Source organism: Dermochelys coriacea, chromosome 5, assembly GCF_009764565.3.
Source record: "Dermochelys coriacea isolate rDerCor1 chromosome 5, rDerCor1.pri.v4, whole genome shotgun sequence".
NCBI classification, from domain to species: Eukaryota; Metazoa; Chordata; order Testudines; family Dermochelyidae; genus Dermochelys; species Dermochelys coriacea.
In genome coordinates, this window is record NC_050072.1 from 44,983,129 (window position 1) to 45,005,832 (window position 22,704).

The window sequence follows — 22,704 nt, forward strand, 5'->3', positions numbered from 1 at the left end:
GTAACAAAGGCTCCTGTTTACACTGTGGTGTAGACGATGTTGAAATAAAGCATCCTGGAAGGCAATGGAAAGAAATAAGGATTTATTTCTTTTATTTGCAACAGGGTCAAAGAGCTGAGTTGACTTTTAGGGAAGATTTGTTGTGGAGAAAAATCCCTCCCAGTGGCCATGTGTTCTGCAGGTCTGTGTTTCATTTGGAGTTTTACAAACTCACACCCAAGATTATTGACTCTAAAAACACCGCAATGTAGGAACATACTGTACAAATTCCTTCCCTTAAATGGCCTGTAATTTTATTACCAGAAATAAATATACTTTCATGGGGCAGGAGGGATGAGGGGTGACTGAGTATGTGTGTGTGTTTAGCATCATATAGGTAGCAGTTTTACCAGGGCCATAACCTGAGAGGGGCATCTACCCATGGTGCAAAGCCACAGAGGTGGGAAAATGGGGCAGAAACAGAGGCAACATAAAGACCTGCTTAATAAGGCCAGTCCGGTGTGGTGGTGCTGGGGAATGGAGGAGCACCACCTCCACCCCGACTCACCTTAGCAGACCACCCAGCCTGTCTGATTTGCGGTGTGTGTGGGGGGGTGCAACCAAAACATCTGGGGGGACCACATAACACTTCTGGGTGGAAAAATGACCCCAAAAAATGTTAGGGGGAACAAAGATGCTTGCTCTCACCGGGTGCTAAAATGCCTAGTTACAGCTCTGTGTTTTATTATCATAAAAGTGCAAAGAACTGTGGTCTGCTGGTTTGGCCCCAGGGACGCACTAAGATCTACATGACAGCTTGTCTACACTGGCAATTTACAGCATGGCAACTTTCTGGCTCAGGGGTGTGAAAGAACACTCCTCTGAGTGCAGCAAGGTTCAGCGATGTAAAGCGCCAGTGTAGACAGTGCATCAGCGCTGGGCGCTACTCCCCTCCTGGAAGTGGTTGCTGCGCTGCGACCACACAAGGCCCATTAAAGTGGTGCCAGTGTAGACTGACAATAGTGGTATAGGCACAGCGCTGTAGCTCTGCTGACATAACCCCCACAGCCTAGACGCAGCCCACCAAGACCAGGGACTACAGTCCGCTATTTTGAACCCCGATCGTTTGTTTTAGCCACACGCTCATTCTCCTCTGAGCTACTGGACTCTTGGGTCTCAGAGTAGCAGCCGTGTTAGTCTGTATCCGCAAAAAGAAGAGGAGGACTTGTGGCACCTTGGAGACTCACACATTTATTGGAGCATAAGCTTTCGTGAGCTACAGCTCACTTCATCGGCTGCATTTGGGGGAAAACACAGAGGGGAGATTGATACACACACACAGAGAGCATGAAACAATGGGTGTTGCCATACACACTGTAACCAGAGCCAAACTGGCCAAACTGGACAGTCTCTACGTAAAAGAATGAATGGACACAAATCAGACTTCAAGAATTATAACATTCAAAAACCAGTTGGAGAACACTTCAATCTCTCTGGTCACTCGATCACAGACCTAAGAGTGGCTATACTTCAACAAAAAAGCTTCAAAAACAGACTCCACCGAGAGACTGCTGAATTGGAATTAATTTGCAAACTGGATACAATTAACTTAGGCTTGAATAGAGACTGGGAATGGATGAGTCATTACACAAAGTAAAACTATTTCCCCATGGTATTTCTCCCTCCCACCCCACCCCCCACTGTTCCTCTGATATTCTTGTTAACTGCTGGAATTAGCCTACCTGCTTGTCACTATGAAAGGTTTTCCTCCTTCCCCCCCCTGCTGTTGGTGATGGCTTATCTTAAGTGATCACTCTCCTTACAGTGTGTATGATAAACCCATTGTTTCATGTTCTCTGTGTGTGTGTATATAAATCTCTCCTCTGTTTTTTCCACCAAATGCATCCGATGAAGTGAGCTGTAGCTCACGAAAGCTTATGCTCTAATAAATTTGTTAGTCTCTAAGGTGCCACAAGTACTCCTTTTCTTTTTGCGAATACAGACTAACACGGCTGCTACTCTGAAACCTGTAACCAGAGCGATCACTTAAGGTGAGCTATTACCAGCGGGGGGGGGGGGGGACGGGGGGGGCTTTTGTAGTGATAATCAAGGCGGGCCATTTCCAGCAGTTGCCAATTTGACTAGTTCCCCTTGTTTATTTCTTCCCCCCTCCCCCCCCCCCGCTGTTGTCAACTGCTGCGGCGGAAAGCCAATGGGGGCCGTGCCGCCAACCTGACGACAGCGGAAGCACGAGGGCTGGGCTAAAGCCCTGTTCGGCCGCCTGGAGAACTGGGCGCTTGTGTCCCGCCGAGCCGAGCCGAGCCGAGGCGCGGGGGCACCTAGAGCTGCCTCCCGGGCTGGCCGCGCCCGCATGGGGCGGCTGCCGCCGCTGAGCCTCGCCGGGGCCGGGTGAGGCGGCGGCCCCTGCTCGCTGGCTGCGGACGCTGCTGGGAGCCGAGCCCCGCCGCCTGGAGGGGGGATGTCCGCGCCGTGCTGCGCGGGCCAGGTGAGCGCCGGCAGGGGCGGGTCCGCGTGGCCGTGGCTCGGGCCCGCTGCCCCGCTGGGGGCTGCCTGGGTCGCGCGCGCGCGCTCGCTCTCGGCCCCGCTCCCGGGTGCCCCCTCCCCCCCCCCGCGCTCCGAGGGAATCAGCCCAGAGCCCTGAGTTCCGCCTGGCTTCGGTCGAAACCCGAACCCCGCCCCCCAGCTCCTTGGGCAGCAGGGGCGGCCCCGCGGGGAGGGCGACGCTCAGGGAAGCGGGGCTGACCGGGGCTTGCGGGGGAGCGGAACCGGGGCTAGGCATAAGCAGCCTAAGCTATTGCTTAAGGGCCCCCAGGGGGCCCCCATTCGCTTCTTTATTATAGGACCGTGCCTGTTTTCGTGGGGGGGGGGGTCCAACACGCTAGCTCTGGGCGGGGGTTTGCTGCTGAGAGGATCCTGGCAGTGCTGGGGGGGCTCCGACCGGGAGTCTGGGTGCAGGCTCTGCGGGTCTGGCCGCGGGAGGGAAACTTGCAGCGGAGGCGCTACCTTGGTGCAGATCCCCAGGGCTAACCCCCGAGGGAGCGCTGGTGCAGAGCAGGGCGTACAGGTGCCACTCGTGTGGTGGCCTCAGGGCTTGGCCTCAACAGCAGGAACTATGTTGATGTCAGGTTTCAGAGTAGCAGCCGTGTTAGTCTCTGTTCGCAAAAAGAAAAGGAGTACTGGTGGCACCTTAGAGACTAACAAATTTATTTGATGATGTTACACTGGTTCAAGTGTCGCTAGCGTGCACACGCCCTGGTGACGCTTGCACCTTAACTCTAGTAAGGCTGCAGCACCGTGGTGCCTTGATGACCAAGCAAGAGGGGAGAGGTACGCATGGGCCGGATTCTGATCTGTTACACAGGTGTAAATCAGGAGTAATCCCTAGATTTAGGGGAAGGAGTTGTACAGTTATGCCACCGTGACTGAAACCAGAATATGGCCCAAAGTAAGTGAAGTTGGCCAGCTAGGCTATGTCTTCATGGCCCAGAAGATGGGGAAAAATCCACACCCCTGAGAGATGTATTTATATTGACCTAGCCCCTGCGTAGACAGTGCTATGGTCACTCGAGGGGACGTAGGTAGTGGACATAATGAAACACTATAGTGGTGCAGCTGCACCTTTTGAGTGTAGACCTGCCCAAAGGCACCTGCAGTTTTTTACTGCAAGGTCAGCACTATGCTCTGGGTGTGCCTTGTCTCCACTAGGATTTTACAGCACGGTAGCTAACTAAATGAGCACTAATTAACCAGTGGTAAAACCACACCTTTTTTTTAGAGTGAAAACAAAGTCTAGGTCAAATCCACAGAGGGTTTTGAAAACAAGGAGGGTAGTTTTAGCTGGCTGAAATAAATAAGTAGTCAGTGAAGTTGTTTGTGGATGGGGGTGACTTGGTTCAAATGGCAACAGAAGTTGGTCCAATACAAAATACTACCTCACCAGCCTTGTCTCTAAGGGCTGGGGCACCAGCAATCAGCAGATGCTCAAGTAGGGAGAGCATGGGCTCTCCTTTGAGAGGCCATAGAGGAACCTGCAATTAAATAGCCACTTGCTCCTGTTCGCTGAGTATTGGGCGGTCAGTTCAGTGGAATGAGATTAAATGAGTTGTTTCTGAAACCCAGACTGGAAAGCATTTGCTGCTCTTTCAAACCCAGACTGAGTGCTGAGACGGTTGCTTTTCTGCATGGGCAGCCTGGGGCTTTGGGGGAAGCCAGCTTGCTGCAGCACCCCAGGGCAAGGTAACAGTTCAGAGAGATCTGGTGGAGAGTGCTACAGTTGGTGTCTTGCCATATTTGCTGTAGAATGCACCTTTGTCTGATCACTTAGTACGCTTGAATTACAAATACGCTGTCTGATGATATTAATCTGGCTTGCTAAGAAACCCCATATTTTAAAAGTGTTTAAAAAGCCAAAATACTTATATATGTGTAATACAGGCATGTGAACGGACAGACCCTCAAGTTTCTCATTGTGGCTTTTATGCCATTAGGTGGGAGTTTGGAAACTCTCCCCACCTCCACCCAGTCAGTTCTGCATTTGGAGAATGAAATGAGATATCTGTGGAAAATTTTCCTCCACACTGGAGACGTAAAGAGAAATCCCCACGAAAAGAAAAATTTACTGTCACCCCTGGGGAAATGCATTCAACGCTTTCAGCCTGAGCAGTGCTATTGTTCTGGTGTTTACAGCTACTTCTGGTGGTTATAGCTACTTTCTATAAAATATGAAGAGACAAACTGATTCTCAAGGAGATGTCTTGTGGTGTTTTAAATAATTTTTAAAGTACTATTTGAAGTAAATAATATATATTTCTATAATAGAAAATTATTTACTCTTTTAGAAAATAATATACAAAACATAGTACAGTCATGGTTGCTTTTGCCTTTAACTCAAGAAGATATTTAAATTGGATTTTTTCACTCCTTTTAGTGCAGTTGGAAAATCTTGCATTTATGACTTGTTAGCTATCAAAAAAACCATTCTCAGCATTTGTTCTTTGAAACTTCTGCTAGCTCTTCAAACTTGTCCTATCTTGTTCAGTGCTAAAACTCCTTATCAGCATAGTGTACGGATGTATGTTTTAATAGGGGTGTCTCTGTTTATAGAGTACTGTGTAAAACTGTCACCATATTCAGGATTTTTAATAATTAAAAATTGCCTTTTTTCCATGGGTGCAGATGTCTGGTGTCTCTGACTAAATGTCAGCTGTGTAATTGCATTCTACCTTCCAGCATTATTTCTATTAGAGATAATAGCATCACCTTCTCTATCTGTTGAATGCAAAACATTTATATTGATGGAATGTTATGGCTTAGAACTTAAATACAAGAAGCTATAGCTAGAAGTAATGGGATGTAAATTCAGAAATGGAAAACTTGGACTGAACATCAGGAAAAGATTCCTGGCAGATCTATATAGCCTGTGGAGTAATCTCCCAAGGGGAGTAGCGGAAGCAGCATCACTTGGCACACTTAAAAGTAGATTGAGTAGTGAGTGTAAAATAACAAATACTGCCCTGATAGGGAGACAGGAATAAATGGTGTAAATTGGCCTTTTAAAACTAGAATCTATGCTGCATTCTAAAAATAAACAAACATGCAATGGTTTGTCCCCCTCATTTTGTTTGTTGTGGGTCAAAGGGCTTGTCTGTTAGGGGACTGACCAGTGTAAAGTTGGGGTTGCACCAGTTGTGACTTTACCGAGTTGGAAACTGAAGTAAGTCACAATGGTTCAGTGCATTTACTCTGGGATTTTGTACCAGTGTAGCTATACCTGTGCAAAAATGTGTAATGTGCACAAGAGCCAACAAGTGAAGTGTGTGTCTTATGAGAACACAATGGACTTGTTGGGAAGGGATCAGATACGCTCGTAGAATCCTGAAAGTAAACTTTCATTATGGGACAGTATTTAAGGTAGGACATTTTTTTAGGCGAGCCATGTTTATGTCCCTTAAATACTGATTGGCAAGAATGTTATTGCCCTGAGGAACTCCTTAGTCTCTTGTATTTCTCTCCTTTCCCTTACAGTTCCTGTCTTCTCAAGGCACTTGTATATTAAGTACCTGCAGTGAGTCTCTCACCCCTGGGAATGGGGATGGGGAAACATAATAGGAGCAAGGTTTAAAACAGTGTAGCATCTCTCATTTTGTAGATCATGCAAAGTCTCCTGTTTTGGTGCTTACAACTCCAGTCAGCTCTCCATAGTCTTAAAACAAAAACTGATGCAGTAGTGTAGTGACTGTGAGCTGATTTCAGTTTGCAACTATATAACTGCTGTGGATCCCTGTAGGGGTGTAGAGGGATAAAGGTGGTGACTGAACTGGATTTCCCCAAGCTCCCGTTTTCACTGACTCTTTTTAATACATATCTTGTCTTCATACTACAAACATTTACAGAACTTAAAATTTGTTGCTAAGTGTGGAGATAGCTTAAGTACACCATGCCGGTGAGCCTGGAGGACTGTCTTTACAGCAGTGGGAGTGGTGGGGGTGCCACAGTAGACCAGCTCACAGTGTTCTATCTGCTGTCAGCTCACCATGCTCAGAGTAGGGCCATCCTATATGGTGGCTAAAACTGGTGCCTGCTGGCATCTTGTCTGCACTAGCGTGTTCACCCTTGCAGCTCTAATGGTGGGAAAGTAACCAATAGTGTAAGACATGTATGGTTCCTGACTGGCTCTAAAGACTAAATGTCAGTCGTCTTAAAGCCATTATTGATATTGCTAGTGGTAACGTGGTTAGATTTACTAGGCTAGGATGGTAACTTAAATACTGTTTCCATGTTGCTCATTGTAACTTCTTTGAATGGAGAGAAATTATCCTATTAGTAGGGCCCTACCAAATTAATGGCCATGAAAAATACATCAGACTGTGAAATCTGGTCTTTGGTGTGCTTTTACCCTATACTATACTGATTTCATGGGGGAGACCAGTGTTTTGCAAATTGGGGGCCCTGACCCAAAAGGGAGTTGCAGGGGGGATCACAAAGTTATTTTAGGCGTATGCAGTATTGCCACCCTTACTTCTGCACTGCCTTCAGAACTGGGTGGTTGGAGAACGGCAGATGGTGGCCGGGCACCCAACTCTGTAGACAGCACCCTGCCAGCAGCAGTACAGAAGTAAGAGTAGCTATACCATAATATACCATGCTTACTTCTGCAGTGCTGCTGTTCAGCTCTGAAGACGCAGTACTGCAACCCCTCCTACGATAGCCTTGCGACCCATCCCCTGTCCACACACACACAACTCCTTTTTGGGTCAGGACCTCTACAATTACAACACTCTGAAATTTCAGATTTAAATAGCTGAAATCATGACATTTACAATTATTAAAATCCTATGGCTAAAATGTACCATGAATTTGGTAGGGCTCTATATATATATGCATGTATATATTAAAAAAAGCCTGCTTCCTTACTATCTCTCTGAAGTTGTTTAACTGTCTGTAAAACCAGCAGAAAATTTGGATTAGAAAGAGCCTCTTTATTGACCACCAGCATCGTAGCTTATTGCTCAAAACTGCAACCAAGACCTGGTGTTATCACTTCTCTCAAATAGTTGTTCAAAGTACAAGATGTTGACAGGGCATTGCATCAGGCAGTGTTTGGCCCCGAATGTGAAAAGCCTAGATTCTTCAACTTCCACTTGGTCATATTATCACCAGTTTTTGCCCCCCATGCTCTTAGTTGATTTAAAGTTCACCAATGTTTTTGTTTAAGGTCAGTGCTTGAGGGGAGGAGTTCTGAAAGAGCCAGGTTCTCAAGAATCATCAGCATTTTTTCCATTTTGTTACTCTGCAGCCTTCCATAATGGTATTTTGGGGGTAAGGAATCTTCAGAGACAAAGCTCTTTCTGGACTTCCATCTCTCAGGTGGTGGAAGTGTCCATGCAGTGAGTGTCTGAGTATTCAGTTGTTTTTTTGTCTCCTTTCTTTGGAATGCATCCTCCCTTGCTGATGGCGATGCAATCCCCATGAGGCAGCATGCTGACAGTGTAGGAGTCAGTTTCAAAGTTCCTGTGACGATCCTACAGGACAGATTGTGTTCAATATTAATGCGTGCATGGCTTGAGCATAGAAAACAGTGTTCTACAACTGAAGAACACGAGGTGAGACTGTTTGCTTGGAGTGTTTTGGGGTCATCTCCCAATTGGTAATGGCTGATTTCTAGGGAACACAGTTCTTCAAGTAGTGTCCTTGTGGGTGCTCCACTTTTTGATCAGAGATTTTCAGTAGTAGGGCCCTACCTGTACTGAGGATATATAGAGATATGTGAGTGAACTGCCATCAATTCCTTCTCAACCACCAGACAGCCTGGGATGGTGCCTTTAGCATGCCTGCTTCCAGTTTTTCCTGAAGCTTGCCTTTACTGTAGCCTACTGTAGTTTTAGTTTAGTCTAGTTGATTGTCATTATTGTTGGATAGCTCCCCTTTTTTTACCTTAGTTTTTCTGTCAAACCCAACGCCTTTCGCCTGCCTTTTTTTCTTGAGGGGCCTTCTGGTGTTGTCATAACTTGTTATGCTGGGTTCCCCAAGCTTCATGTGCTGCCTTTCCTGCTGTTAGACCATCATGGTTAGCGGTGGTCATCCTTGGTGCCTCTGTTTAGGGGACATCCAAATACCATCCAAGGGTAAGATCTGTACTTCTTTTAAGAGCAGTTCCAGAAAGAACAGAGAAATTAAATTTTGGCTCCATATGATGGCGCAAGCCCTGAGACCAGCTTCAGACCCGGCTCAGAAGATAAGCCATACGCTGCATTTAGTGCCCCATTGACCTTTGTATCCCAGTCACTGAGATCTTTGTGAGATAAGGGTGAAAGTACTGACAAGGCTCCAAGGAAGAGAAGTTCTGAGTCTCCCACCAGAGAACCTTCTTCAATGAAATCTTGGTCACCCCAGGAGCCCTTAGGTCCCAGAATAGGTACCTTTGAGGCTCCAAGTGGTCCTGCTACCAGGAACTTGTCAAAGACTTTGAGTTCCTCTAAAAGCCGCTGTACCAAGCATGTTTCAGTACTGAAGATGTTTTTGGTACTGATGGATCCAAGAACTTTGTTTCTTGGAAACTGGTACCCTTTGCAGACCCCAAGCATTCTGATGCCTGGAGGCTAGTAACATCCACCTCAGTATCCAGACTGGTATCCCAGTCTGGTATATCAGTGTCCCGGAAGTTGTCAACATCTTTGGTATGGATATTGACTGTTTAGACACATGCCTCTGAAGTAATAAGTGCCCTTAGTACAGATGCCGGTGAAACAATCAACAACATTGGTACTGACCCCGACTCTTATGGAGCCTCAGTTCACCTTGGCTCAGATACATTCAGTACCACAAAAATTAAGATACTCCAGGGATCTTTTTGTTTTTGAAGAAACAGTTTCCATTGCTAATGGATACAAAGTGCTTGTGAGTACCAAGATCTACTGGATTGCTGAGACTGTCTCTTTCCCTGTTGCCTCTTACCTTTCCATTAACTGTTGCATATGGTTGACAACTACTTTACCTTCATTATCTGCCACACTGTTGGACTATGTTCAAGATGATTCCTGGGATTCCCAAAAAGAAAAGGAGTACTTGTGGCACCTTAAAGACTAACAAATTTATCTATTCAAGGATCTCCCATCTTATCGTGGTGAGGACATCTCCTTGGTCACCTACCCTGAGAGGGAAGTGGCTTGGGAGAAATAACTTTTGGGGCCCTCCTCATTAGTATGATCAATCCTGATGGGATAATGTGATTTTTGGTAATTAATTGATCTTTAAATATTCAGGGTAAATAGGCCTAATCCCCTGAGATGGGATATTAGATGGATGGGATCTGAGTTACCCAGGAAAGAATTTTCTGTAGTACTACTTTGGAAGGAAATCCTCTTTCTGCTCCTGAGACATCCCCAAATGTACCGTGTACCACCACTGCTGCTGCTCCACAGAAGGCCTCTGACAACTACAAAGAAGGTCCTAGGTGCCTCCAGGACGTTGCAGACCAGCAGCACGAAGTGGAAGATCGGTGGCTGCTCAAAGGACCCCCTCCGAGATGCTGGTCCAGTAAGATCCAGCATCCTGAGGACGGCCTGTCAGGACATCACAACCAGAAGGAACATCTTCCCAGCAGCACCAGCTGCTGAGGGTCAACCTCCCCACCTTACAGTAGCTGCCGACCGAGAGCCCCCCGCTCTCCAGCAACACCAGCCACCAATGGAGAGCCCCCCCACTCTGCAGCTGCAAGATGCTTTCAGGCGACCACCTCCCACCCCCGCAGCTGCTGAGGTCCGTGACGCTGGTGGTGCTCTTGCTGCTCTACACACCATCAAGAGAGGAATCTCCATAGACAGGACCAGCGTCTCTCCAGAGACCACCCAGAGGGTCACCAGCGCCTTGCTGGATGCCTGCCCAGCTTCAGAAACCACACTGAATGACCCCAGGTCCCTGCTGGATGCCTGCCCAGCCGGACCTCTCGACCCCAACTGCCCACATCAGGATGAACCAGCCAGAGATACCGCTGATGCTGCTGGAACCCTCCCGCTGCAAAGTAATGAGGACACCATCTACCTGCAGTACCCCCTCGCTGCGGATGGGCTCATCTGCTCTCCACCCCGAAGCTTCCACCTCCTCAATGGTGTCACCAGGCACCTGAAGAGATGCCACAGCAAGTGGGTCACCTTCAGCTGTGCCCTCTACAGCCTGCCCTTCGAGACGAAGAAGCAATGTAAGACGCACCAAGTCGCCTGCAGGAAATGCCTCAAGGGAACAACACAGTCTCCTGCCCCGGCTCTCAGCCCTCCTGCTGCGCGCCGGCCCACTGTTCCTGAGCCTCAACAAAGAAAAGCAATCGTGCAAGCTGCTGTCAAGAAGCCTGTCCCCATCGCCAGGCCAGCGCAACGGGGTGCTGTGACCGAAAAGGTAACTGCTGCCTCGGGGAATGTCACCCAGGTCCTTGCCAGCAGGAGGCCTGTCTCACCCTCTCACATCGCCAAGCAAATCTCCATACTCGGACATCTCAGTACTACCTTGCCACCTGTCCAGCATGTCCCCGTCCCCAGAAGGATCAGCACCCCACCGTGCATAGCTGCTAGAGATCCTGTCGCCGGAGGAGCCAGAGCCACACCTCGGACCACCCTATGAGCTCCAGCAGCCAGAGGAGCCAGTGCCAAGTCTCAGACCGCCCTGCGAGCTCCAGCCACCGGAGGAGCCAGCACCATGCCCCAGATTGCCCTACAAACTCCAGATGTTACTGGAGGAACCAGCCCCACAGCCACAGCAAAGCACAGGGCCTTTGTCACCAGACGGCCCAGCACGGCCCCCCCGAGTCCATTCTGCAGGACACTGACTATGGGAGATCTCCCACTCCAGCAGCAACCACCCAGACAGCAGCCACTCCTAGAAGGACCAGCGGTGTTCCAGCAACCCCTGAGCCAGACCGCATCTCTCCAACTGCTAGCAATGCCAGCATCCCGCCAGAGATCCCACCCCAGCACCCAACCAATGGGAATCCTGAGCCACGAGATAGACAGCAGGCCGACCATGCAGGCTTTGAGCCTGCACCAGACGAGGTTGAGGACCATGAGGGCCAGCAGCTGGTGGTGAGGGCTGCCACTCCTTGGCAGACTGCCTGGACTGAGGAGCTGCAAGCGACAGCTTCCTTTGATGACTTTGACCTCCTCGTAGACACGCTCACCCAAGAACTGTCTGCTGAAACCGCTCCCAGGAGAAGTTCGAACCAGGAGAACCCCCCATCTGCCCACAGAATGCCTGCTCCAAACCTCAACACCACCACCAGGGGAGCCAGAAGTAGAGTCGCCAGCCGCCGCTACGATCCAGCAGCTGCTTCAAGGATCCAAAAGCTGTACCGGGCAAACGGCTCCAAAGCCATGAGGGAGGTCCTAGACAGGCCCTCGCCCTACTGCACGATCCCATCTGAGCATCTCTACAGCTACTTCAAGGATGTATTCGACTGCATAGCCCAGAATGACGCGCAGCGCCCAGAGTGTGTCCACCCCCTGCCCCGTGTTGACGAAACAGGTGTCCTGGAAACTGATTTTACGCCCAAGGAAGTGATGGCCAGACTCTCAAACAAAAAACACAGCTCGTGGGAAAGTCTGCATCCCCTACAGTCTCCTGAAAAAGCAAGATCCCGGCTGCCTGGTCCTCGCCATGCTCTTCAACCAGTGCAAGCGATTCTGCTGGACTCCCAGCTCCTGGAAGAAGGCCATGACGGTACTGGTGTACAAGAAGGGTGAGCAGGACGACCCCAGCAACTGGAGGCCCATCTCCCTCTGCTCCACGATGTACAAGCTCTATGCCAGCTGCCCAGCATCGAGGATCACAGAGTGGTCAGTGAGTGGGGGAGCCATCAGCTCCACCCAGAAAGGCTTCGTTTCCTGTGAGGGCTGCTATGAACACAACTTTGTCCTCCAAACCACCATCGAAATGGCCAGAAGGGCACGGAGGCAGTGCACTGTAGCATGGCTTGACCTCGCTAATGCCTTTGGGTCCATGCCCCACCACCGCATCTTTGCCACGCTCCAGGAGTTTGGGATGCCAGAGAACTTCCTCCGTGTGATCCGAGAGGTGTACGAGGGATGCAGCACAACAATTTGCTCGGTTGAAGGGGAGACTGATGAGATCCCGATCCGGAGCAGAGTTAAGCAGGGCTGTCCCCTCAGCCCCATCTTTAACCTCGCCATAGAGCCATTGCTGCGAGCAATCTCCAACGACACAGATGGCTTCAACCTCCATGGCAAGAGGGTGAGTGTCCTGGCTTATGTGGATGACCTGATCATGACCGCAGACGACCCAGAGAACCTCCAACGTATGCTAGATGCCACCAGTCAAGCTGCCGATTGCATTGAAGCGGAGCCCCATCCAAAGAAGTGCGCATCTCTCCACAATGACAGCAGTAAAAGGGACTCGGTGCAGGAGACTGGGTTCCAGATCCAGGGCAAGCCCATTATCCCCCTGGCAGAGGGGCAGGCGTACCAGCACCTTGGCAAGCCAACGGGTTCTGTGTCCAACAGACACAATCCAGGAGATCTTACAAGATGCTGCCAAGATCAATGCCTCCCTGCTAGCACCATGGCAGAAGATAAACTCCCTGAATACCTTCCTGATCCCTCGCATCTCTTTCGTCCTAAGGAGATCCACCATGGCGAAGGTACCCCTCAACAAGGCAGACAAGATCGTCCGGCAGCTGGTGAAGTGGCTGTTCCTTTTCCAGAGAGCCAGCAACGAGCTGGTCTATATCGCCCACAGGCATGGCGGTGCCAATGTCCCCTGCATGGGTGACCTGTGTGACATCGCGGTGATCACCCACGCCTTCCGCCTGCTGACATCATGGTAAGGAACATCACAGCAAATGTCCTCCATGACGCAACAAAGAAGCGGATTGGCAGAGCCCCCTCCAACCAAGACACCGCCAGATTCCTGAGCGGTTCTCTGGATGGCGAATTTGGATGGGACGGTGGTGACATCGCTTCGCTGTGGTCCCACGCTCGCAATGCCACACGTCACCTGGGGAAGCACATCGGCTGTCGCTGGGAGTGGTGCGAGGAGCGCCAGGAGCTGGGAGTCCTGGTGCCGCAGATCAGGTCTGACGGCAACGCCATCGTCACACCGAGCACCAGGGGCATGCTGGAGAGAACCCTGAAGGCGGCCATCCACTCATTGTACATGGAAACCCTGAAGCTTAAACCAGACCAGGGTAAAGTCTTCAAACTTACCAGCAAGTGGGACGCCAGCAACCACTTCCTCACCGGGGCAGCTTCACCTATTTCACCGACTGGCGGTTCATCCACCTCGCCCGGCTCAACTGCGTCCCGCTCAATGGAGCCGTCTGCCGCAGGAACGAGACAAGCGTTGCTGGAAGTGCAGCTACTCCAACGAGAACCTGCACCGTGTCCTGTGCAGCTGCAAGCCCCACTCCAGAGCCTGGCAGCTGCGCCAGAACACCATCCAGAACCGCCTGGTGAAAGCCATCGCACCGTGCCTGGAGGTCGCTGTGAACTCCACCATCCCCGGGACGGACAGCCAGTTGCGACCTGACACGGTAGTCACAGACGAGGACCAGAAAAAGGTCATCCTCATCGACATCATGGTCTCCTTTGAGAACAGGACCCCGGCCTTCCGCGAATCCCAAGCTTGTAAGCTGGAAAAATACGCCCCCCTGGCCGACACCCTGAGAGCGAAGGGCTACGAGGTGCAGATGGATGTCCTGATTGTCGGAGCCCTGGGCGCTTGGGACCCCTGCAACGAGCATGTGCTGCGGACCTGCAGGATCAGTCGACGTTACGCACGGCTCATGTGGCGCCTCATGGTCTCGGACACAATCCGATGGTCCAGGGACATCTACATCTACATCGAACACATCACCGGCTACCGACAGTACCAGGAGATGTGAGCCGGTACAACATTGTGCATCAACTATGGGAAAGGGACTGAGAGACTTTTTTTTTTTCATTGGACCATATGAACTGGAACCATAAACTCACTGAACATTAAATCCCACCAAATGAGGGTAGATCCATCCTCCTCATCGTATCCGCTCATTATACTCCACACCTGAACATAGCCATTATATGGACAACATACCCTCGTACCTAAATGTCTGTACTTTGACCCATTAAACTTTTACCCCCAATCGGGGAGATTGCAGATTATGTATTCCTTATGCCACCTGCTCCTAAACTGAATTTCGCACCCCTTGATACTCTGTACCTTATTCCCTGGTAACCAGAAACTTCTATGCCTAAACTCTGTACTGTTTCCTTTTAATAATTTTATTAAGATAATGTTGAAGTAAAATCTGGCTGGTGAATCTTGCCCATATGCTCAGGGTTTAGCTGATCGCCATATTTGGGGTCGGGAAGGAATTTTCCTCCAGGGCTGATTGGAAGAGGCCCTGGAGGTTTTTTGCCTTCCTCTGTAGCATGGGGCATGGGTCACTTGGGAGGATTCTCTGCTCCTTGAAGTCTTTAAACCACGATTTGAGGACTTCAATAGCTCAGACATAGGTGAGGTTTTTCGTAGGAGTGGGTGGGGATTCGTAGGAGATTCTGTGGCCTGCGTTGTGCAGGAGGTCGGACTAGATGATCAGAATGGTCCCTTCTGACCGTAGTATCTATGAATGCCCCCTCCTCTACCTTATGGTCCACATCAGTGGCCATATTTGGAACATGGACTCTTTGTTGCCAGCTGTTCTCAAGAGCTCCTGGCTATTCCCATGGGGAGCATAGACAAAGACATTCTCCTGTTCCCTCTTTTCCTCCTCAGCAGCCTTAGCCTCAGGAAGAAACTTTGCCAGATAATGCCTCTACCACCATCTTTGGCTGAGGATTTTAAACAGTTTCACATGCTGATGAAACATTGCTGATTTGTTCCAAATTTCTTTAGAAGTCCATGAGTCACAACATAAACTTTGACGAATGCAAGATGTCTGATTCTCTGCATGAAGTGCATCACCAGTCAGTTAGGCTCTTTAAAAACCTGCTAACATTAAATTGGCACACCCCTGCCATGGCATCGCCTATATATAAATGGGCAGACACAAATTCTGAGTTCTTCTTCCCACCCACCCACCACCAAATTCTTCAGTTGTGGACATAGTCAATGAACATGCCAGACGGCATCATACAAAGTCTGTGCCTTATGATAAAGACCAAAAAGAACTTAATATATTCTGTCGCAAGAGCTACTCTTCTGCAATCCTGTAATTCGGAATCACAAGTTACCAAGCTCTGATGGCAAAATGACACCAATCATAGTAAATTAAACACTTGTCTCCCTGAGGAACACTGAAAACAGTTCAGAGCCATTATGGGTGAAGGTCAGCTCTTAGTGAGGATAACATAGCAAGCCTCCCTAGAGGCAGCCATTGCTGCAGCTTGATCCATCTCCACTGCTGTTGTCATGATTCAGGTGTCTTAGCTGCAGCTGTTTGGTTTTCCTAGGGAGGCCTCCCCTTTGATAGACTCAAACTTTTTTCAGAGTCCACAGACAAATCCTTATGTACCTTAAAAGACTCAGGGGCGACACTCGGATCTCCGACTGGTCCAATTTCTAACTATCGTAGATCCATAGAGTCAACTAGAAAGAGACCAAGGTATCAAAAGAAGAGATCCCCCTAGTAAGCTGTAGCTCACAAAAGCTTATTCTCAAATAAATTTGTTAGTCTTTAAGGTGCCACAAGTACTCCTTTTCTTCTTCCTACCACTACTGTTACCATTGCCCAACTGTCATCCTCAGCTAATTCTGATGGTCTGGCCAAGGGCCGGGAACACCCTCACTTTGAGAATCTGCAGCTGCACCACCTACCCATCTTTTGGCAATTGGATTTTCCATTTTCGACCTGTCTAGGAACAGATTACTTCTGACAAATTGGGGTTTCAAGGATATAACATTGGGTTACTCCACCCATTTTATCGTTCTCCTTCCTCCTGATTCCACTCCCCTTCCTGTCTCTGTAATGGTTCATGAGATGGGCCCCTGAAAAGAATCGGGAAGTTCTCTGTCCTATGTGTAAGAGCCATAGAATTAGTTCCAATCTAGCACGGGGGGAAGGGTTTCTCTTCTAACTACTTTCTGGTTCCAAAAAAAGAATGGGGGATGGAGACTGATATTCGAGGGCAGGCTCTTAAATGCCTTTGTGAAATCATAGAAATTCAGGATGGTGACTCTCGCATCTATAATTCCATCATTAGATTTCAGATTGGTTCATGGCCCTTGACTTTCAGGTTGTATATCTTCATGTTGCCCTTCACCCCTCTCACAAGAGATTTCTCCATTTTACAGTCAGGATCACATCCAATATTGAGTGCTTTCCTTTGCCCCCAAGGGTATTCTCAAAGGTCATGGTGGTGATAGATACTCAACTATGAGACTGGGAATAATCCATCTTTCCTAACCTTGACAATTGGAAGGGCTGGTTGCACAACAAAGTTTTCTCTGCAGTAAAGATGACTGTCCCTGTCCTGTAGTCTAGGATTTCAACTCAACATCAAGAAGTCCACTTTGACCTCACTAGAACAAATAAACTTCAAAGGGGCTTCTCTGAATGCCTTAAGTCAGAGCTTACCTTCCTGTGGAACGGTGTATGACTTTAACAATACTGATAAGCCCCCAGATGTTGGCAAAAAATTGTTTCCAATTGCTGGGTCCTATGGCAGCCTGTACCTGTGTGACACAATGCATCAGGTTACACCTTCACTGCTTTTTAGGATGGTTCAGAACATTCTCTATTTCAAAAAGACAGCGTAGGCAAGCTATTACCTGTCCCTCATCAAGTATTGAGCTCACTCAATTGGCAAAAGGACCCATTCAAGGTCTGTATAGAAGTTCCTTTCACCCATCCTCCTCCTCCTGTTTCCATAACATTGGATACATCCCTCTTGGGAGGGGAGAGTGTGCCTGAGGGACATGCCTTTCAGGGCAAATGTATGCTTCAGGAGTCTCTTCTGCACATCAACCTCCTTGAACTGAGACCTGTCAGGAAAGCCTGTATCCACTTTCCATTAATCAAGGGCACATCCATTAAGATCATGATAGACTACGTGGCCTGCTGCATGTACTATATCAATCATCAAGGAGAGGCAAGACCTTCTCTCCTTCCAATTTGTGCCGAAGCAATAAGTTACATTCATCAGTCAGCTACTCTTCCACTATTGGTGCTATTTTACCTATTTTTTATCCTTTATTGGCTGTAATAATGTTTTTATTCCCAAAAGTATAAGCTAACTCTGCCTTCAGCATGGTGAAAGCATGTCTGCATAAAGAACTCGGGCTGAAGGCATGTTAGAGAGCTTTCCCTTCACCCCCTCCCTGGTTCTCGTCACACAGACGGAAAGCATAAGACCAGAATTCCAAAGTGCAGGCAATGCAGTGTTTATTGAGGTTAGTTCAAAGCAAGCATATCCGTAGCTCTACATGCTGGCAGAGTCTGTTTCCCAGTGTTCTGTTCCCAGCTGCAAAGCATTTACCCCGTATCCCCCTTCCCAGCTCGGATGCTGCAGAGCTTTGCCTGTGTCCCCGTTCCCTATTCCCACTTCCACCTCCTTAGCAGGCCCAAATATACCTGCAGCGCATGCGCCTAGTCTCATCCCTTACAACTTATGGTCAAGTTCTGTTTTGGAGGGTCATGAGGCAGGGTGGTCTTCATACTACCTCTTTTGTATCCCATGGGAGGGGTAAGGAATGAGGTTGTGTTCTGGCCAAGGCCAGGCCTTTCTTTTGCTTTTAGGGTGTCTTGGGCACCCTCAAACCTCCTTGCCCCTCCTAACTGGTTGCTTGGCCTTGACTTGAGAGAGGAGCCAGGCAGCCTTTCCGTGTATGCTTTTATATTGCGCTCCCACCATACCCTGTAACACTTTAGTTCTATCCCTTCTCTTCCCATTATGCTAACAAAACTATCTGGTCAGGCAGAAGCAACACACACGGTGTTTCTGTCTGTCCTTTGTTTACACATTAATATACAATATAAGCATATCAAAAAGTCACACACAAAATTGTATCTCAGGCTGACAAACAAGCCTATATACTAACAGTACCTCTCTGTTAAGAAAAGGAGTACTTGTGGCACCTTAGAGACTAAAAAATTTATTTGAGCATAAGCTTTCGTGAGCTACAGCTCACTTGCACTTTTGCTTCACATCTACCTGTTTTGTGTTTCTTGGTTTTCTGTTTGCTTTTCTATATTTCTGTTAGAATATTGACACTCACCCTCTTGAGCTAGAGAGACATATTCCTTTTTGATATGAACCACAGATATCAATAATTTTGTGCTAGTCATGGGAAACATTACTGGGTTTAATTTCAAAGTAGTTAGTTTTATTGTATAACTTGTTGGCCTTAAGAATGGGGAACAAATTCTCCTAGGACAGTATATGAATTAATGTTACTTGGTTTCAAGGCCAAGCCATGCCAAACATCCACTTGGTGATGCCTATCTATATAACTGTGTGTTCTGATTTCTCAGAACAAAAAACCTGTTAGCCATTACAATGGCACACTGCCGAACTTTTAACAACCATGCTACAGTATTTCTAACTCTGACTCAATTAGTAACAATAAAACATCTAGTATTAACTATGCTGCATGACATATATCCTTGCCAAGCAGATACTGGAATCCTGCTCTGAAAATACTTCAGTTTACAAAATACAATCCCTACAACTGATTCAAAACAGGAAATTTCCAAACTTGTTTAAAATTAACACATTGGAACCCTCATTCTTGTAATGCATTTATAATAGGAATGAAGTCTGCTTTTAGTTTTTTAGATTTTTGTTAGTTCTTTTTAGTAGATTTCCTCCTTCCTCACCCCTGGAATGTAATGGAGGATATAGTCTATACAAGACCTCCACAATAGAGGGTTGTTTTTGATTATATAAAACATCTGTTTAAATTTACAGGAAACGGGATTTTACATTTGGCTTTTCTTCTGTAGTTTGTCTCAGGAGAGTAAAGTTGAGCTCATGTTTAAGAAAAGCAGCTGATTGTGGAAAATCTGGATTAAAATTGATATTTGTTAAATTAATGCAAATTAAATATGAAATGTAATCTAAAAACATTATGTAGTGATTAGATAGTTCGTGAGAATATAATACAATGTCTTGTCAAAAATTTCCATTTGCATCCTATGTAATTATTGGTTTCAGAGTAGCAGCTGTTAGTCTGTATTCACAAAAAGAAAAGGAGTACTTGCAGCACTTTAGAGACTAACAAATTTATATGAGCATAAGCTTTTGTGAGCTACAGCTCACTTCATCGGATGCATTCAGTGGAAAATACAGTGGGGAGATTAATATACATAGAGAACATGAAACAATGGGTGTTACCATACACGCTGTAACCAGAGTGATCACTTAAGGTAAGCTATTACCAGCAGGAGAGCGGGGGGGAGGAGGGAGAGAGAAAATCAAGGTGGGCCATTTTCAGCAGTTGACAAGAACGTCTGAGGAACAGTCCGGCAGGGGGTGGGGGGGAGGTAAACATGGGAAAATAGTTTTATTTTGTATAATGACCCATCCACTCCCAGTCTCTATTCAAGCCTAAGTTAATTGTATCCAGTTTGCATATTAAATTCTAATTCAGCAGTCTCTCCTTGGAGTCTGTTTCTGAAGTTTTTTTTTGTTGAAGTATAGCCACTTTTAGGTCTGTAATCAAGTGACCAGAGAGACTGACCACATCCAGACCACACCACACGATCCATTGTCTACAGCCAAGCTCTACAATACAACCCCATTTGCTCCAACCTCTCAGACAGAGACAAATGCCTACAAGATCTCTATCAAGCATTCCTACAACTACAATACCCACCTGCTGAAGTGAAGAAACAGATTGACACAGCCAGAAGAGTACCCAGAAGTCACCCACTACAGGACAGGCCCAACAAAGAAAATAACAGAAGGCCACTAGCCATCACCTTCAGCCCCCAACTAAAACCTCTCCAACGCATCATCAAGGATCTACAACCTATCCTGAAGGACAACCCCTCACTCTCACAGATCTTGGGAGACAGGCCAGTCCTTGCTTACAGACAACCCCCCAGCCTGAAGCAAATACTCACCAGCAACCACACATAGAACCACTAACCCAGAAACCTATCCTTGCAACAAAGCCCGTTGCCAACTCTGTCCACTTATCTATTCAGGGGACATCATCATAGGGCCTAATCACATCACACTATGAGGCTCATTCACCTGCACATCTACCAATGTGATGTATGCCATCATGTGCCAGCAATGCCCCTCTGCCATGTACATTGGTCAAACTGGACAGTCTCTACGTAAAAGAATAAATGGACACAAATCAGACGTCAAGAATTATAACATTCAAAAACCAGTCGGAGAACATTTCAGTCTCTCTGGTCACTCGATTACAGACCTAAGAGTGGCTATTCTTTAACCCCCCCCCCCCCCCCAAAAAAAAAAAACACTTCAAAAACAGACTCCAAGGAGAGACTGCTGAATTGGAATTAATTTGCAAACTGGATACAATTAACTTAGGCTTGAATAGAGACTGGGAGTGGATGGGTCATTATACAAAGTAAAACTATTTCCCCATGTTATTCCCCCCAATGTTCTTCAGACATTCTTGTCAACTGCTGAAAATGGCCCTTGACTATCACTACAAAAGGTTCTCTTCCTCCCCCTCCTGTAATAGCTTACCTTAAGTGATCACTCACCTTACAGTGTGTATTGTAACACACATTTTCATGTTCTCTATGTATATAAATCTCCCCACTGTATTTTCCACTGAATGCATCCGATGAAGTAAGCTGTAGCTCACAAAAGCTTATGCTCGAATACCTTTGTTAGTCTCTAAGGTGCCACAAGTACTCCTTTTTATGTAATTATTGATATTTAAAATTATGTGAGCCAACTTTACAGGTCTGTCTGTCAAATTATGTAAGCTGCTTCCTCAATCAATACCACTCTGCATCTAGCAATTTTATCTTGTGATAAAATGCAATAAGATCTGTCCTTAATGGAATATCAGATTTGTACTATACCCAGTACTGCCTGAGTATGGTATACTATATGAGATTTATACTATATTCAGTTCTGAGAGTTAATGAGTTCTGAGAGTAAAATGAATCAATCTCAAAATCAAGATTTTTTTTTTTTTAAATCAATATATCTTGCTTTTGGATTGTCTTCTGGCTTTTCAGTTCACCCCTCCTTACCTGCAATGTGTGGATGATGGTTAAAGGTTGAAAATTCAACCTTCGATACATACAAAATGTTTGCACAAAAATGCAGGCTCTGGCTCTTCTGGGCTCCAAGTCTCTCCCCTCTTCTCCCCACAGCTTTTGGCTTTCCTGGCTCCTCACTGTCTGGCTTCCCAACTCAACCAGCAAGCTCCTGCAGCCCTCCACTTCCTCCAGCCCCAGTTGTCTGGCAGGCTCCAGCTTGCGGGGGTTTCCCTTGGGTCCTTCTCCATTGACTCTTCCTTCTTGCACTGTGGTGGCAGAGGGAATTAGGCCAACCTCAGGAAAGGGGTTATGCTGAGTTTGCTCCAGAACTCTGGCCTGTTGGAGCCTACTGGGTGCCCTATGATAATACAGACAGCTGCTATGGTTGTTTGCTGAATAAGTGGTAGAGTGGCCTCTACTGCTGGAGAGGAGAACCTTGCAGCTCAGGCAGGATTCTTGTGTTGCCTGTGTGTCTTACAAGATCCTCTCCAAATTTGCCTTTGAATGTTGGCAACTCTTTTTACTACATAGGGTTGCTACCTGGCCAGTTTTTTTTAACTGGCCAAACTGGTTTTTGTAGTGCCTTGCCTTTGCCAGTGGAAATTTGCCATTTTTTTTGTCATGGCACCAATGTTCCTTCGTAAACTGCAGCATGCACACCTGGCAGTGGCCATGCAGTATGCAATTTCCAGTGCACACAAGTCACATGGCTTGAAGTGGATTGTGGCTGGCACAGCAGTCTGTAAGCCAGGCCCTCAACCTGCCAATCCCATGGCAGGTTCTCTCAGTGCATGATGGACTTGAGGCTCACTAGCAGGGAGAAAGAAGGTGGTGGAGACCATGGTGGAGAAGGCATGGGCTCCTGGGATGGCATGGTAATGGGGGCTTACTCAAGGGCTGAGGCTTCTGGGAGGGAGGTGAGTGTAGAAGTTCATGGGAATGTAACAGGCAGAGAGGCCATGAACCACCCCAAGTGCCCAACTGCACTACTGCCGGCATGGGAGGGGAAGAGGAGGGTCAGGCTGGTGGTG

At 47.6% G+C, this 22,704-nt stretch overlaps 1 protein-coding gene across 2 annotated transcripts in view; it reads left to right on the top strand.

Moving 5' to 3' along the window:
* The first annotated feature begins 2,100 nt into the window (after positions 1-2,100).
* The window catches only part of SERINC5 (serine incorporator 5), a 60,234-nt gene continuing 39,630 nt past the window's right edge, over positions 2,101-22,704 (top strand). The window contains exon 1 of one of the 2 annotated variants that reach the window (XM_038402346.2): positions 2,101-2,485. In XM_038402346.2, the coding sequence (XP_038258274.1) occupies positions 2,459-2,485 (27 nt within the window). In that variant the 5' untranslated portion in view covers positions 2,101-2,458. The remainder of the gene's footprint in view (positions 2,486-22,704) is intronic. The other variant, XM_043515358.1, reaches the window with a different exon arrangement.